General features: G+C 44.7%; 2 protein-coding genes across 3 annotated transcripts in view; one reads left to right on the forward strand and one right to left on the reverse strand.

Annotated features, from left to right (window-relative positions):
* Window positions 1–835: 835 nt before the first annotated feature.
* On the reverse strand, window positions 836–11,059 carry TIFA (TRAF interacting protein with forkhead associated domain). Of its 2 annotated transcripts, XM_025206369.1 has the most exons (3): window positions 10,905–11,059; window positions 10,319–10,406; window positions 836–1,992 (listed from the first exon to the last, which is right to left on the reverse strand). In XM_025206369.1, exon 3 carries the CDS (start codon window positions 1,970–1,972, stop codon window positions 1,400–1,402), a length of 573 nt encoding a protein of 190 aa, XP_025062154.1. In that variant the 5' UTR covers window positions 1,973–1,992; window positions 10,319–10,406; window positions 10,905–11,059; the 3' UTR covers window positions 836–1,399. The 2 variants fall into 2 exon arrangements, with proteins under 2 accessions (XP_025062154.1, XP_006025606.1); XM_006025544.3 differs by lacking the exon at window positions 10,319–10,406.
* The window catches only part of ALPK1 (alpha kinase 1), a 115,970-nt gene continuing 108,599 nt past the window's right edge, over window positions 10,368–17,738 (forward strand). Inside the window, exon 1 of the mRNA XM_006025555.3 lies at window positions 10,368–10,463. The gene's annotated coding sequence lies outside the window, so the exon portion shown is untranslated. The remainder of the gene's footprint in view (window positions 10,464–17,738) is intronic.

Here is a 17,738-nt window from a genome sequence, read left to right on the forward strand (position 1 = left end):
ATTCCCAGGGCCCCTTAGCCACTTCTGAAAGCGGTGCGGCCGCTTTTGCTGGCAGCCCTGCTCCCGGGACGGTGCTCGCAGGGGGGGCACTGGTGCTCCCGCCTGCCTCTCCTGCCCGCCAGCTACACAGGGAGTGCGGCCTGGCAGGGCATGCATTGGTGCTCTCAGGGGGTGCATGTGTACCCCCTACGCCTTGCCCCTGGCTGGCACAGACAGAGGACTTTTTTTCTATTTAAACTAATTACTGGGTTGGGACTGCCCATCAATGTTTACAAATGGGTCCTGGTACAAAAAAAAGTTGAGGACCACTGGACTAGATGACCTCTGGAGGTCTCTTCTCTATGATTCTATGAGTTCAGCCCTGCCTGAGGTCCCCTCTCGAGTGCAGCCATTTTTTATTAGTTATGTTCATTTATTTTAAATTTAATTTAATTTCACTGAAAAATGCAAAATTTTTTTGCCAAAATTATTTCAGCCAGCTCAATCTTGGAATAAAGCATTCCAGCTGGGATACCACTCTTTAAAAGCTAAACATAATTTGTCCTGGGATCACTATCAGTAAAGATTGCTTTTTTCATGAATCTCTCTAAGAATCATTTTCTTTGCGGTAGCTACTTTCAAAGTACATCCAAAAAAGGAAACAATTCCCTATTGGATGTGAACATATTTTTAATAAAAACCTCAGTTGGACATTCACATGAGATGAATACTGGTATCGTATGCTCATGTTTCCTTATAAAAATTCATAATAAAAATATATTCTTAGAAGCATATGCTGTTATTTCCATTATACAATTAGAAGAAAAAATATGATTCTGTGAACCTGGATATTTCAATTAGAGTTTATTTGCATTAAATATGCATAAAATATGTCAAAGCATGGAAAAGAGCAGATTAGGATTGGTAAGAGATCTCATCCTGCATACTGACTGCACATCAATATGAAACTTATTAATACACACTATAGCTATGTTAAGTATAGTATGAGTAAGTATTCATACAAGGAGAGAACTTTGTGTTGTGCTTTGTATTTACTACACCTGTGTGCGTGCACGTGCGCATGTGCGCACATACACACACACACACACTCTCTCTCACACTACTTGAAATACCTCAAACATTGGAGCTGTTAGTCCTTCAAATGGACCTGCTGCCATGAACCTTTCGACTGACACAGATAATGAGGCTAAAATGTAGTGTGTGGGAGGAGACAGGGAAATACAAACCTGATCATACTGCAGATGTGTACATTCTGATATATTTGAGTTAAGAGTGTGTGTAGGATTAGATAGCCTAGGTGTAAAAACCATCAAAAACAAGGCAAAACAGTGGGTTTTGGTCTCTAACACGATATTCTTTCAGGTAGAGAACACCATTGAACCCAGCCTTCTCCCCTTCATCACAATTCATTTTCATCTATCTCTACTGGTTTCTCCACTGGGTTTATAGCTTGGGAGTAAAACAAAGAAGGAGAAATACCATGCTCAGGTATGGGCTGCAGTGAGGGCAGGTATTGCTCTTGCAGCAGTGAAACCTGGGACAACTCCAAGAAAGTCTCAAAAAAATCCACTGACTCCCCTTCCTGTACATGCATTAGAATCTGGTAGTCTCCAAAACCAACCATGCACTTTAAGGGCAAGTCAATTTTGTTTAGGTAGCCCAGTTCCAGGTTGTTCACAGTCAGCTTGGTCCTTTTGCTCATGTTCTTGATCTCAAAACACAGTTCCGAGCCGCTGAGCTTTCTGAATAACTGCAAGGAAAACTGAATCCGGGAAACACGAGCATCCACTAAAATATAATGGCAGATGTTACCGTCTCGGCCAAACTTTGCCACCTCATCTGCTCTGAGCTGTTCTCTCTTATAGAAGTTTAAATGGCGAAACACCTGCTTTTCCTGTTGGAAAGGATGGTAAAACATCATGTGGAGACATGTTACTGTTTCTTCGGTTTCAGCTTCTTCAAAACTGGCCATGATGGCATTAATTCTCAGACCTATAAGAAGCAAACAGATCATGAAATGATGCAATAACAAAAAAAAAAAACATCCTGGAATTTCATGAATGAAAGAACTTTATTGTTACTACTACTACTTATACTAAGATTTAGATTTAGATCCCACCCAAACCAGAAAGGCTGAGCATGGCTTATAATTACAGATGAACAACCCTCAAGATAACAAATAATTCATGCATACCTGTTTAAGGAGAACTATTGATAGCAAATGTAGTCTAGTTAAAGTGCAGATTTGGGCATTAAGATTCTAGGTTCATCACAATAATTTAATTCCTAGCTTTGTCATGGACATGTTACATGACAATCGGTAAGGCAAAACCCTCTCTGAGCTGCGGTATCCCCATCTCTATAACAAGGCTGATAAGCACAGGCTGTTGTAAAGCATACTTAACATTTAAAAGGTGAATATTTCAAAGTTTGCCGGTATCCCCTCTAATATTTGAGAGGGGGGCGTTTCTAACCATGCACTGAATTAAATCTAAGAACAGGAGCACAGAAGAGGCAAAATAATTCAACATAATGATCTTGGAGGAATTACAGTGCATAAAATAAAAAATAAATCCAAAATACAGAACTGGCAAAATAGCTCAAAGAACCTGGTATCCCAAACTCCATTGACTTCCAGTGCAATTTGAGGGCACTGAAAGACATGCAGCTCCCAACCATTACTCATGGTGTTTTGCAGGATGTGCCATAAGTAAGTTACAGTGTTCCCCCAACCTAACAGATGTTTGCTGTTGGATCTGGGGTGTTAAGGGATCGAGTTCAAGTTTCCCCTAGCCCGACCCCCTCCTCCTCCCAGCTTCAGTGATGCCTTCAGAATGGGAGGGGAAGAAGGGAGGGACAGGAGTTTGTTTGAGGCTTCCCCAACCTGCACTGGAGGATGGGGTGGGTGGATTGGAGTCCCCTCCAGCACCTCGGTGCTTTGCTCCACTTTGAAGTGTCTTCATCTGAACCCTCATGTAATGTAATGAGGGTTCAGACTGTCGTGCAATTGGGCACTTTTAAAGCGCTCTGCAGCCATGCTCTTTTGTAAGGCCACAGCTGTAGAGTATTTTCAAGGGGGCAATTATGTGACAAATGTAACTTCTGTCCATGCCCTCAGTGGCTAAGTCTTTTACTGCTTTGACAAATCCCTTCCTTAACAGGCAAATTAAAAGTGCAATGCTTGACCCTGACACTGATAAGAGATTAAGAAAACAACTTGTGAAATGCAGAATTCACCAAGAAACATGATCTTTATTATTAACCTCATGCCAATAGCAGATACATTATAGGTAGGGATCTCCGTAAATCGCGCTGAAAGTGCCCCCCACAGTGGCTTCTTCAATGTTTTTCATTTCACCGCTTGCCCTTTTCCCAGCCCCAGCCTGATCGATGGAGATTTTAAATATGCCATGGTTTTCGGTTCGCTGGCGATCAGTGGCAAATGACCTGGCCTGCGGGGCTCCTCTGCCAATTGGGGCAGGGTGGGGGGAAGCAAATGGCAAAATAAAATATATTAAAGGAACCGCTGTGGGGGAGCACTTCCGGCACAATTTACAGAGAACCCTAATTATATGGTATCGCGTTAATGGTATAGTGTTCAAGGAGTAGCTGCTGTATGGAGTCTATAAGTTACAGGTATTAGAGCTGAGAAATGAATTTGAAAAGGGTGTAGAAATGTCTCTGCTTTCCTCCTCCCTCAAAAGAAATTGCTACATAGGACTGTTGTATTAGGTAGTATCCAGCCTCTAGTTCCGGCTGGCACAAGCTACTTCAAATGAAGGTACAAGAAACTGGATTTGGCAAGCATAGGAATCTGCCCTGAGAAGAAGTTTCTTTCCATCTTCTGTTCATTGCTGATAAGCTCACGCATAGAAATATAGGAGATGATACACTTCAAAGTTTCTGGCTTTCATTTGTTTGATTTAATCATTTTTTCTGCAGTACGTGAACAAATATTTTGTGTTGAAAGCTTTACATTTGCTGCCTTCTGATTTTATTGAATGTTTTCAGCAAAACGAAGAAAACTTAAAAAAATGTAGTTCCTTGGAGATCTAAAGAAGTTTGTCACTGAAACTGCTAAATCCTAGTATGTGTCCTCTGTAGTATCCATTGCTTTACTGCTAGAAACAGTTTAAAATGTAATCTGTTCTATATTACAGCTACATGAATCACCATGTGATATCTTCTTGGAACTACTATTGCCTTTCCAAGCATAGATTTGATCACTTTGGTTAATGATTTATAATGACACAGACAATGGGTTACTGTTAATATGACACTCTTCACAGATGCCAGAATTAAAGATCTCATCTCAGTCTTGAGACCTCTGGAATTCTTTTTCTTCCCCGATTGATAACCCACACAGAGTGCATTGTTTTTTGTTCCTGCAGAGCAACATCTCTGGCGTGGATATCCCTGGGTACCCTCTATATCCCTGGGTACATCTGGTCCAGGTAGTCACTTTAGTGTGTACATGCATCACAGCATGTCCTGCCAGAGGTGCTCCCAAGCATGCCCATACTCACACGTTCTGAACAGGGGAAGTATAGCAGTGAAGGTGTTTTGGAAACTTCCCTTGTGGTCACTCTTGAAACATCAGTTTCTGGAAGTGGTTGCTAGAGACAGCCCCAGAGTGACTTCAGTGGCTCATTTCTGTGTTAGGAGGTTGTATGCACGATGGGCCCAGGAGCATTCTTGCTGGGACCTACTGCCATTACAGCGTACAGTACTTAAGCACAACCTCTATAGTGGTGACATGTTAATACCGAGTAGATTAGAAAACAAGATTAACTGGTTTTTGCTCACCTCACCCTAATTGCTGTACTGTGCATTCATTCATCTCTGTGCTCCTCTGCTGCTTTGTGTTTTTTTGTGAGTGATGCAGTACATGAACTCAGTGCAGGTCTACTAGGAAACCAACTCATTTCATTTAAGCAACAGACCAGCTTGCAGAATATCACTTTGTGTCACTGCTGATCTGGACTGGATCTGACGTTGCAAGTTACAAGTGACAGTCCCTACTTCCCATCATCCTTGTCCTCAATCCATTTCAGAAGCACATCAGTACCAGCTAACAGCATAGGGTAGCACATTGGGAGGAATTTGCAAGGTAAGTGAGGCTGTGATATACCAGTGCAGATTTTTGTGCTGTTTAAAATGTGGCTTATTAATTTTCACAGAATATCATAATTCATACTTATGGCTTGGCAGAATTTGATTCGTATTTTTTAAATAATGTCGATGGCTAAAACGGATGTTTTAAAAAATCCAAAATTCTCTGGTAAAAAACCCCCAAATTCTCTAATTAAAACCCCAAAATCCATGTTTCACCATGATTAAAATGAAATGTCACTATATGTATGTATATGTGTGTGTGTGCGCATGTGTGAGTATCATTTGAACATAATGTTTTATTGAGATATTTATAATTTTAAAGCAATTTAAATTAGTAAAATAAATTCTAAATACCCATATATTTTGGTGTTTGATTTTGGTTTTTTTATCATGGAAAATCAGAGCTCCCCCTGCCCCCTTTGCTCACCAGAACGTGGGTCCAGCTGCGGCTGTCTCCTCTGCTGCTTTGTGGTGCTGAGCAGCCCTGACACACTGCTCAGCTCTGCCCCTGCCTATGTTGCTGCCTCTCACTCCGAAGCCACAGCCCACCCCCAGCCCAGCATGGGGCCCGGGGCAGCATTCCTCCTCATGCTGTGCAGTCACAATGTGCTTGGTCGGGAGATCCAACCTGTCAGCCCACCATGCCTGCTACAAGGAGGAGCCATCAGTGAATGCGGACTGGACAGGTTGCAAAGCTCCAGCCTCCAACCCTGCTCCCAAACACAGAGGAGCAAGGCAATGGGGACTAAGCTGGGCATCCCTGGCACAGGGTTTGCCGTGCTCTGAGGTGGAGGACTGGCATCCAGGCCCGGCAATCCCCATGACCTTCTGGGAAGCCTTTGACTGGGGCTGAGCCTGCCTCTGGCTGGACACCGCCCCGATTGGGCAGCACCCCTAGCTGCAGCCTCCAACCCTGCCCTGAGGACACCCGGCCCAGCAGGCACAAGCGCAGTGCATGCTTCCTCCCACCATCCCTGTGTGGGCTTGGTGTGAGCTGCCACTGCCACCTGTGGAGCACAAGGCTGCAGCCCAGCTGGACCCCATGCCCTGCAGCAGTGGGGCAGCCAGAGTTTCACAACACATTGCACACTAAAAGAAAAATAAAATAAAACAACACTATTAATGTTGCAAAGTCAACCCTTCCAAACATAAGAAATGCCAAAGGGTGTATCAGCCTCTTTGAGTATATGCATGATGACTTGATCTGTTATTTCATATTCATATGGTATTTATTTTCTGCAGGATCATTGCCTCATTCAGTGCACAGTATGAATGGTACTCAGTAAGCAGATATTCCTTATTTTGTTTTATCTTCAGTGTTCAATATACAGCCCTAGGCCTTCTTTACTGCACACCCTGTTCTGAAGACAGAATTATTCGTTTTCTCTTGTACTTATACTATGGGTATCCAAACGGTTCACAGGTATTAATTTATTTGCATAGACTCTCCATAAGGAAGGGAACATTTTTATCCCAATTTTACTTGTTGGGGGACTGAAGCACAGAAATTAAGGTAATAAATATCAATTGGATGCCCAATTTGAGAGGCATAGTTCCTGATTTTGCCAAGTACTCAACATTACATTGTATGGTATTATATATACAACTTCTATGCCCACTGTCTTCTGCTACAGTTCTGAGTGCTCCACATTTCTACAAAGTCCGGGTCTTGAGGCCTGAAGGACCACAACATGAGGAACTCACAATTTGTGACATTCCTGGTTTAACTGACTTCCTGGTATCGCAAGGAGGCTTTGAAGGAGAGGCAGAGATAAAATCCAGTTCTCCCAGGCAGTGTTCAGTTTTCTTAAACATGAATCTCTAACTTCTATTCCTGCAGTCTACTGCTTCCATCATTTTCTGTCTCCCAACCTGTAACAAATGAGGCAGGGATGCTACAGACAACAGCCTCCATTCCCATACAACTCTGATTCATCTCCAGATCACAGTCCATTCTGTACACTGAATGAGACAGGAGTCCCACAGAAAAAAACCAAGTGATCATACAATTAAAGACTGTCAAAATGTATAAGAGGATGAAGTAAGGTTGGACTCTATTCTGGCATTTTCCCAATTTTTGACTGCTTGACTTTTGCAAACTCAATAATTTCTTTGGATATTGTTTTTGTGCAAATATATAATTTTACAAGGAAATATAAAAATATTAAACCCTGCCCTGACTGGGGCCAATTACTTATATGAATACAATGAATACAGACTTTTTTTTCTGAGCTTTGCATGCATTAGGACAATGGAGGCTTTCTCACTCATGGGAGATGCATACCAAAATGTCTCCATTTATAATGCTCTCAAATTTTTCAGCAAAAGGTCCCAGAGCCTTGGGCTAGGGACAGAAGTTACACATAAACTGGTCTAAGTGATCAGAAACTGGTTTAAACCTGTAACAGAACAGAAGTTCAGTGCACATAAACCAGTTTCAAAATGGCTGAAACTGTTTTAAGGTAAACCTGGTTGAATGTAGTATCAGACTTAAGTGATTTAGGTCAAACCAGTTTACAAAACTTCTGTCCCAGACCTCTTCCTGGTTCAAGTTAAATCAAAGTCCTCCTGCATCCCAGAAAGCTTTGCAACCCTGGACTGGGCTGTGCTGTCTGCTCCAGAGGGGGGCTGGTCCTGCCCCTCTGCTCCCTAGCTGGCTCACTGCTCGCTCCCCTCTGGCAAACCCTGGCTGGAGTCTGGGGCCAGGGAGTGGGGGGTAAACACCCCTTCCCCCACTCAAATTTACTGCTGGCTGCAACTGTGGACTACAAATCCCAGAGACCTCAGGGACAGCAGGAAGAGGAAGTGAACATACAGCCCATGCTAGCTGTATTCTAGACAGCTGTGCTGTAGCACCCTTTGGCTTCTGACCTGAGCCAATGCAGGCATGTGGCTGCATTTCCTGAATCAAAGGTAAATGTCTGTCCAGTTGTTTTGCAGATTAATCTCTGCATCTTAAACTAACCTGCAAAGACTGAATCAATTCACCCTTGGGCTTTTTGACTGTCTGTACTTAGCCCTGATGATTGGCATCACAAAGGAGAGGACTACCGTGGATTTTTTGCTGACAAGTTAGGATGCCGATACAGTCATCCTAGAACTTATTTTTCCTTATATTCTAATTTAATATTTGCTGACAAAAAAAACTGAAACATCAGAGGGTCCACTAAGCCAGATTACACATGAGAAGACATTCATTTTTGTAAGAAGAAGTAGTTGACAACAGAACTTAGATCATCAGGTCTATCTGTGCCCCAGGATGTCATGTCCCAGTCAAAGCTATTATAAAGTTGTTTGTACATTTCCACATTATAAAGAAGTTCTCAACCACTAAAGACACCACTATAATACATATGCCTAAATAACATAAGCAGGGGATTTAAATACAGAGCTAAATTCTATCCTCCAAGGGCGCATGTACACATGCTATTAAAGTGCTATAGGCTTACTGTGCAGTAAGCCTATGTGCACCCTAGTGGGAGCAGCCCAGTACAGGGCTGCTTCTACCCTGCTCTGCTGCCCTGCAGCAGCCAGGCTCCCCCTGGATGCTAGCCCAGGGGCTTGTAGGGGACACAGGTCGTGATGCTCATGGAGCCAGGAGCACTCTGTTGGCTGCAGCAGCAGCTGTCTCCTGGCCCCACGCACATCTGGAGGGATCCTGATGTGCATGGGGCCAGGAGACAGCTGCCTCTGCAGCCAACAGAGCAGTCCTGCCCCATACACATCTGGACAAACTGTGCAGTTAATCTAGTACCTGACTAATTCTCTCCACAGGAAAACATCACTGTCTACATGTATGGTGTTATTAGGATGAAATAAACTAGTTAACTCCACCATGGGGTAGTACTGCCAGAGTTATTTACAATGCCACAAGGCACATGTGGGTGCTGATGGGCCTGGCTGGGGCACAAAGGTTGCTGGGTAGCCCTGCACTGAAGCACCCTTATGCCCCAGCCAGTCCGTCTACAGCATGTTGATCCAGGTTTGAACAGCCGCTGTGGTTCAACATGCAGCAGACACAGGGGCACTGTAAACAGTATACCCAGGAGCAATAAACTACGGTATGAATTGCACCAGAGGTTATTCGGTAACATTCATTTCACTTGTAGACACACCCAGTTCATACTATATGTAAGTTGGTACAAAAGTACTGTTTTAAAAATGTGTTTACGGAGTCCTTTTACAAAAAATTGCAGCAGTTTTAAAAAGTGTGAAATGCATCAATTCTAGGTGAACTAAATCTATATGCAAATTACAGGTATGCTTATTTCAAGATCAGTGGTTTGAAATTTGCATTTCCAAGTGCTCAGGGAAAGCCGGGGCTGACAGTAAGAATGGAGGAAAGGGACTACAGAGGGAAGAAATTCAGTGAGGGCAAGGGGGGGTACCTGACAACCCTCCCTCCTCCCCCTCAAGATTTATTTTCCCTGCAGTAAAAGTGGGAGGGGGACAAATTTAAGGCAACCCTCCAATAATTAGATTCTGTACCTGGAAAATTATAACAAATATATACATTTTCCTTATATAGAATCTAATTATTGGGGGGGTCATCTTATATTAAGGGTCATCTTGTATTCGAGTAAACATGGTATATCTTCCCAGGTTTATTTTTTTTTACAGTTTTTTCCTTTTCTTGAGAATACATATACCGCCAGCTGACATGCCAGCTGGTGAGTCTAAGAAATATGTCAGCAACCTATGGCCTGTGGGCCAGTTGCAGCCCATGGAGAGATTTTTACCCAGCCCTCCAAGGTGGCAGTGGGGAAAATCAATGGCAGTGAATCAGCAGCAGTAACAGCAGGGGACATGTGCAGTGGCCAGGTGGACAGCAGTGGTCTGCCTTAGGAATGAGCTGTAGTAATTTGGCTGAAGAGTTGGTGAAAGGTTGTCAACTTCTAGCCTAGGATGTACATCAAGGGACCAGATTCTTCAGGGCTTAGTCCTGTTCCAAAATCTCAATTGCCTTCAATTGCAGGGTCAAGTCCTAAAACTGCCTGGGAATGACCTGATGAATACCCACCAATCTATAGGATGGAGGGAGCCAGGGGACATATATCCTCAGAAAAGTAGAAACAAAATCATTTTAAATGGAAGAGGAAGGCAAGTCTTAGTGAATGCAGAGTCCCACGCAAACCTCAGTCTCTGAACAAGAAAAGACCTATCCCATTCAATGACAGTAAAAATGATATATTCACTTCCTCACCCCCTGGGGTTTACATCCGGTGTGAGAAAGTTTCTTTTTCTCCTTTCAGCTGGGAAAGTCCGGAGAAGCAGTTAACTTTCAAGTACGTCTGCAAAAGCCAAGGAGGTGATCACCCCCTCCAGTGCTGCTCCCAGTATATCAAAAGGTAACAAAAACATTTGCTTTTGCTTCTCACATTTCTAGCTCTTCTGGTCTCTCTTGCACAGAAATCTCACGCTGCACTTTGCCAGCACTCAGATCTGGTGCGCTGAGGCTGTGTTTCCTTTTCTAAAGCAGGCAAGACAGACCAATAGGAAGCTCCTTGCCTTGCTACCAAGAGCACAATGCGACTCGATTTACTGAAGTCAGTCGCAAAACTCCCCTTGATTTCACTGACACAGCCCCCCTTTGCAATCCAGCCAATCCTTTATAAGGGCAATCCAGAGTGGTCCCTCTATCCTATCCCGGCCTCCTCTCCCTGTTTCTCTGTCATAGCTGCAGTCCCTAGATCTGTCTGCCCCTCTTTCCTATCCATCATATCATCCTCCTAAGTTGCAACTGCCAAAGAAATAGTGGCAACAAAACTCCTCCAGATCTGTGCTCTCACCTGCTTAGTGTCGTCTTAGAAGGCAGCAAAGTGGATCTCTAGGAGGTGTCTGGGGAGCAGTAGGCTGGGCAGACTGTGGGTCTCTGACGCTGTTAGCTTTCTGATTTCCAGGCTGGGGGTAAAGAAAAGTTCTGGCAGAGAGCAGCAACACAAGACAATTTGATTCCTCTTTCCTTCCTCTTTCCCTTCCACCCGCTGCTCAGGGGGGAGGGGACTGGAGAAGCAGCTGCAACCCAGACATGTAGTTTGTTACAGAACAAGGTTCTGCAAAGTTTCATGCAAGACTTTCACCAAAGCCAAGTGGTGGGCTTGATTCATTTAGCTGTGGGGGACCCTGTTACTCAGAACATAGAATAATGACATGGGCACCGTCAACTTAAAATCACAGTTTGAACCTAGTTATGAGTTACACCTAGGGGTTGCTAAACCTTGAAGGGATTAGCATGAAAAAAAATGCCTTTTCTATTTTCCACTGTGTTTACTTCATGCCTTTGATAGCACTCTGTGTATAACTGTGCATACTGTTTTGCCACTGACTCATGCAGTCAGTCAGGTTCCCTCATTAGCAGTATGAGCCTTTCACATGAGAAATGAGGAGAGAAACATTTTAATAACAATGAAAATGTGATTGAAACAGTTACAAATACTGTCACCAGATGGGTAGAGTGTCTGAAACTATATCTAGTTCATTTAGCTCATAGTTATCTCCGTTTGATCAGTATATTAGTCGTACATGTCTTACGTTCAGGAAGGATGCATTTAATGACAGCAGAACAGGGATAGGCACCCCCTGGTATGCGTGCCTATTAGGGTTGCCAACCCTCCCAGATTGGCCGGAAGTCTACTGGAATCGGCACTGATCTCCCGGTGACTATTGAAAGCAATCCAGGAGACTGATACTGTGAACGGGCTGAACAGTACAATTAATGGCATTACGTCACGTTGGGGGAAAAAAAATCTCCCGGAATAGCTTCAGTCACCGTTGGCAACCCTAGTGCCAATTAGTGGCACGTGGAGACATTTTCCTCAGCATGCCAGGAGGCATGAGAGGAAATTGTTTAAAAACATTTTTTTTTTAAGTTGCTGCTCCGGGCTCTTGGGAGCAGCCACAGGTTGCAGCGCAGGGGCAGAGTCAGGACAGCACAGGCAGGGAGGCTGTCTGCTTTCTGCTGACCCTGCCCCCCATCCCGGGCTGTGCCCTCCAGCCCAGCCCGGCCCCTGGTGGGGAGCTGCGGGTGGGTGAAGCTGGGGCCTGGGCAGGCACGGTGGAGGGCCGCTGTGCTGGAGGCTCCCAGCTGGCTCGGCCCCAAATGCTGCCCATAGTGGCTGTTCCCAGGGTCCTGGGTGCTCCTGTGTCCAGGCCCTTGCACTGGGGGTGGCTGTGTCCCACTCTTGCTGTGCCGAGAGCCAGGAGGCCCCTGTGCCCAGCATCCTGCCCTGGCCAGGCAGCATCCCCTCGCAGGCAGGGCAGCTGTGGCCCATCCCCATGGGGCTGCGCAGGCCAGGCCAGGCCCCACCTTGGGTGCCACCAGGCACACCTGCCCGCCCACCCACCAGGGCCTGAATCTACAGAGCCCCAGGGCAGTGCTCACTTCCTGCGCCCCGGCTCTCCTCCAGCTGCCACCTTCCCAAGGGCCCGGCCGGACTAGCCTGCCTATGGCTCTTCCCCCAACATGTACTTCTCCCCGTGCTGCCCAGACCCTGCCCTAAGCACATGGCCCTGGTGCTTGGCACCCCAGTGCTGTCCCCACCCAGGTGAGAGGGGCATGCCTGCCCAAGCCCCGGCTGGGCCCTCCCTCCCAGCCCTAGGCCCAGACTCCCCCCACTCCAGGACTGTCGAGGAGGCCTGAGCACCCTGGTCCTGGTGGGTGCTGCTCAGGTGTCACTGCCACCCTCCGCAGACACTGCGCTGGACCAGTGGGCCCAAGCTGCAGCTGATAGCAATGGGAGACATGACCAGTAAGGGACACACCCTCTTTCTCTTTTTCCTTTTTTTACTCTCTTCTCTTTCTTTCTCACTTGCCGGTCTTTCTCTTTTTTTCTTTTCTTCCCTTTTTCTTCTCCTTTTTTCTCTTTTCTCTTTTTTCTTTCTCTTCTTTCTCTCTTTCCTTTTTCTCTCTCTCTCCTCTCTTTTTTCTCTTTCATTCTCTTCTCTTTTTCTTTTTGCTTTTGTCTTTCTCTTCCCCCCTTTTTCTCTTCTTTCTGTTTTTTTCCTCTCATCACAACATGCTTAACAAAAAAAGAATACACAAGAACAAAGATAGTATTGTCACCAGGTTTAGAATTTTTAGAAAACCTGGTATTTGCTGCAAAAGAGCAATATTTATGATTATAAACTATATTAATATGCAGTGCATCCTGCTATGTATCCTGCACTCCAGATTTGTTTGTCTGGCATGCTGTCACTCCGGCACCTTACAAGGTACACATTGTGGTTTTTTCAGCACTACGGCCAAAAATAGCACTACTCCTACAGTAGAACAATACTTTGCAAGGATTTTTAAAATCTGTATAGCAGTTTCTTTCTAACTGTTTTTATAATGCATGGGATCCATGAGGGCCCAATGTGGGTAGCACTACAAGTCACTTATAGTCTCAATGTGAAAAAATAGTTGGTTTAACAATCCAATTATTAGATTTCCGTACCTTTTCTTCCTTACAATTATGTGAATGGAGCCTTTTCCTGTCCATTTTACTGACATGCAAAGTTACAGAAGTTGCTTGAGATCAATGGGAGTTTTGTAAACCCCATTTGACATGTTCGTTCTAAAATTAAGTATTTTGGTCACAAAAAGTTTTAAAACTAGGTTACAAGGTAACAAAACAGAGTCAAATAGTCATTTCCCTACTTTCTTCAGGTAAGCCACTATTGCATTCACTCTCAAGTACCATTTCCCTGGTTATTAATTGCACTGACCCATTAAGTTTAACATTGAAACAAACAAAATATCTGCTAATTAACAGACAGACAAAAATGTCAATTGTAGGGGAGAGAGAAGGATTTTTGTAGGTGGTATGTTTTATTGGACCATCTGTGTAGTTAGGAGGGATATAGACAAGCTTCTGGGTGCCAAGTACTTATTCCAAAAGCTTGTCTATATCCCTTCCCAACTAAATTCACCAAAAACTTTTATAGTGAGCAGCACAATAAGAAACAGAATACTGCATCTCTATAACGGTTCAGTAAAGCTGATTGTTAGTTCGGAGGAAGCTTACTTAGTGGAATATTATGGTTAAGATTATAGAAGTCAGTACATTAAAAAAATTACATTTCTAGTGTAATTGCTGTGAACCCCCTATAATGAAGGAATATTTCACATTAATGAATTTGTTTAGTAATTGATGTGATTTAGGAATGTAATTGGCCTGGGCAATGAGGCTGAACACAAGGAATCACGGCAACCAACTTGAATCACTTGATATCTCTGGGTTCAGAATCTCAGCTTCACTGTTGTATTAACCATTTTTCCTTGAGACCGTGTCTCTTCAAAGAGAGAGCATCTATTTGACCAACCGTGCAAATAAATACGCTTTCACTGAAACAGAGACATAGGACTGGAAGGAGCTCCCCTGACCATCAAATCCTGTCCCGTGCATTTACAGACATTTGCTCAAAGGGTCCATCTACCCTGAGCCCTCTCACATGCTTCAACCACAAAGCACACTAAAAACAAATCCAACAATGTGCCACAGGAAGAGAGCAGGGGAGGGATGGGCACTCCCAATGCCCTGCATAGAGGGCAGCAAGAAATGTATTAGTATTAATATGCTATTACTATATTCTCAGATGTTCCTAGGAAGACAAATACAACCTATACTGTAGATCAGGGCTGTTCCACTTTGGCCACATGTTGCATGAGCCTCCCATCATGCTGCCAGCATCCTTTCCCACTGCACTTCACCATGCAGGTGCCTCCCCTTTGTGTGAGGATCTCAGTCTCCCCCTGACCCATGGATTCCCTGGGCACCACAAGCTACCTCACCCTTCCCCCAAGGACGGAGCAGAAGGCAGAAGTTGGAGGATGGGAGGAGGAACAGCTCCCAATCAGGAGCCCACAAGCCTCAAATTAACCGCTTGTGGGCTAAATGCAGCCCACAGCTCACAAGTTGAAAAGCCCTGCTATAGAGAGAAAGGGCAGGGGGAAGGAATGGTCCTTGTCAGTAGGACTTGGAAGGGGTGGGAAATTTCCTGACCCTAAATCTGTCAATTGCTTTCACTAGGCACTTGGCTGAAAGAAGACCAGCACATACAGAATATCAAAAAGGAGTGCAGGAATAGGCCTTCTGTACAGTTTTCTTTGTCTCGTGTTCAGTTTATAACATCAAAGGTCTCCAGACCATGTTTGTAACACTTACTAAACCAAACATGTAAGACATTGTGCACTACAACCCTGCCAAGTCTCAAGTTGGATGGCAAAACTATATATGAGTCCTTTAAGTATAAAGGAATTACAGAACAGGTTCCTTAAAATGGTAGAAATCCCTTTTTAAAATACTTAAATAACTCAAAACCAGCCAAAAAAAAGTTATATTAATTTTTAAAGAAGGACAACCATTCTGGGACTGGGAGTAAATAGGCAGAAATTCATCTCAAATGGCCTTTTTCCTAAAACCTCATGCACATGAGAATGTCTTCTTTGCAGAGAATGTCTAGATGAGTTCTGTGCCACATACCGTATTTACTGTAATCCAGGACAAGGGATTTTTTCCTCCATTCAACATGGGGATTGGATTGGAGTACAAGGTAGAGGGGCAGGGGAGGGGGAGAACAGGCAACTGCTTGGCTTCAATTCCAACCTGGAGCCAGAGCCTCAGCTGCTGCCACCCCTCCGCCTACCCTCCCCCAGCCATCTCTGCTTCCCGCTCAGCCTCTGTCCACCCCACCACCACTTATCATTAGTCACTGCTCTGATCCCACTCAGCCCATTCTGGCCTGAGGCACAGAGCACATGGTAACTCCAGCCCCAGTCCAGCCAGGTAGCAGTGGTGGGAGTGGAGCCAGAGCCATGACTGATTGAGTTGCAGCACGGGGTGGGAAGGACAGCAGAGGCTGCAGGAGACAATTGGCAGAGGGTACGGGTAAAGTGACTGGGGGGCATGCACTGGGGTTACAGACACAGGGGAAGAAGGCAGCAGGGGTACAGGCACAGAGGGCAAGCAACAGCAGCAGGTGTCATGGGTGCAGGCACTGCTGGAGGGGGCAGATGCTGTGGCACTTGGGCACTGGAGTGGGGCAGGCAGCAGTGGGGACAAGTGGTGGGAGCAATGGGCAAGGGATGAGAGTCAAGTCACTTGCTTTATCTGCTGCTTGGCCTGCCCTGCTAACTTCCAACCTCCTGCTACTGCTTTTGCTGCTGTAGCAGTGGCGGGGGGGGAACACATTTAAGACACCTCTCCAATCATTAGACTCTATGAAAGGAAAATTATAACAAATTTATAAATTTTCCAAGTACAGAATCTAATTATTAGTAAGTCATCTTAAACACAGGTGTCTTAGATTCAGGGAAAATATGGTATATGAGCAAGGGTTTGTGGGTTCAGGCTTCGTAAAGGAAGCTCATTTCAGATGGAAGCTTTAAAAAAAATTAAAACCTTCAAAAGGTTATAAACGTATTACAGATTACAAAAATCATTTGAGAATGCTTTAAAAGCAGGAGGCCTTGAAAATTATTGGAATATATCAAGTTAGGTTATTTATTTTTCTTTAGTTACAAGCAAGTTACTTTGAGGAAGTCATACAGTAGGAGGAGGGAAAATCAAATTTCTAAATCCTAGCCATCACTGCTAGACAGTTCTGCATGCCTATATTCCAAAACTCATAAACTATATTCATTAAAGGTGATCCTTGAAGTCCAAGAGTGTTGTGTCTGAGTAAGCATTACAGACTCTGTTGTTCTTATGGCAGTCAGCCAACAAAGCTTAAAGACGAAACAGAAATTTTAAAGACTGGAGCAAGCATGTACATTCCTACACACTGACAGCATGCCTGCGTCTGGAAAACCCAGAGTTGTGCAACCCTTCCCTCCTTTCCTGAAACTGAACTCACTTACAAGAATCCTGAGCTGTTAGCTACCCATAAGGAAAGATCACCTTCCCGAATCAAATGAGCTTGATTCAGCATTTGTTTCTGTAGATTTGGGTGAGTATTTACCTGGCTTCCTGTTTTTATTTTTCCACCAGCCTGGGTGCGCATGGATTTTTGTAGGTCAGTGAAGTCAATGTGAGGGTAAGGAAGCTTAGTGACTTGTGTGTTTGTAGTCAAATGACTGTAAGGGTGAAGGTGCGATCATATGGTAGAGCTAACAGGTGCTAATCCTAAGAATGTTAGTCTGTGTTCAGGTTAACAAGTGCTAGTGATTAGTCATGCATTCGGCATTAATACCCTCTCTAATGTGCACTGCTCAGAGCTGCTGCTAGAGGGCTGGTGAGCAGGGGCATGACTAGGGACTGCAAGTCTGCTCTATGCCTGCCCTGCTCACTTGCTCTCTAGCCACAGTATAAGCCAGGGAGGAGGGAGAGGGTAGGGCACCCCAATACCACTTAGATCACTCTCCCTGCCCCCCCAAATCAGTCCACTGCCCCCATCAGCCCCTGGATCCCCACTCTACCCCACAATGTGCCCCTCCATCTGCAGATCACTGCCCTGCCACCCCAATCAGTCCAAGAGCAGGAGTGGTGGCAGGGAGGGTAGAGGGTTCCTCCACCCTGTCTGCTCTCAAGCTCCCTGCAGCTCTCTAGCAGCAGATCTGAGCAGTACACATTAGAGAGGGTATTAACCCCAAACATGTGACTCATCACTAGCACTAGTTAAATTGCTTTGAATTAACACCTGCT

The sequence above is a fragment of the Alligator sinensis genome, unplaced genomic scaffold, assembly GCF_000455745.1.
Source record: "Alligator sinensis unplaced genomic scaffold, ASM45574v1 scaffold861_1, whole genome shotgun sequence".
NCBI lineage: Eukaryota > Metazoa > Chordata > Crocodylia > Alligatoridae > Alligator > Alligator sinensis.

Bases quoted from the DNA above. Each gene is read 5' to 3' on its own strand.
- TIFA (XM_006025544.3), bottom strand. From the start codon at position 1,972: ATGGCCAGTTTTGAAGAAGCTGAAACCGAAGAAACAGTAACATGTCTC.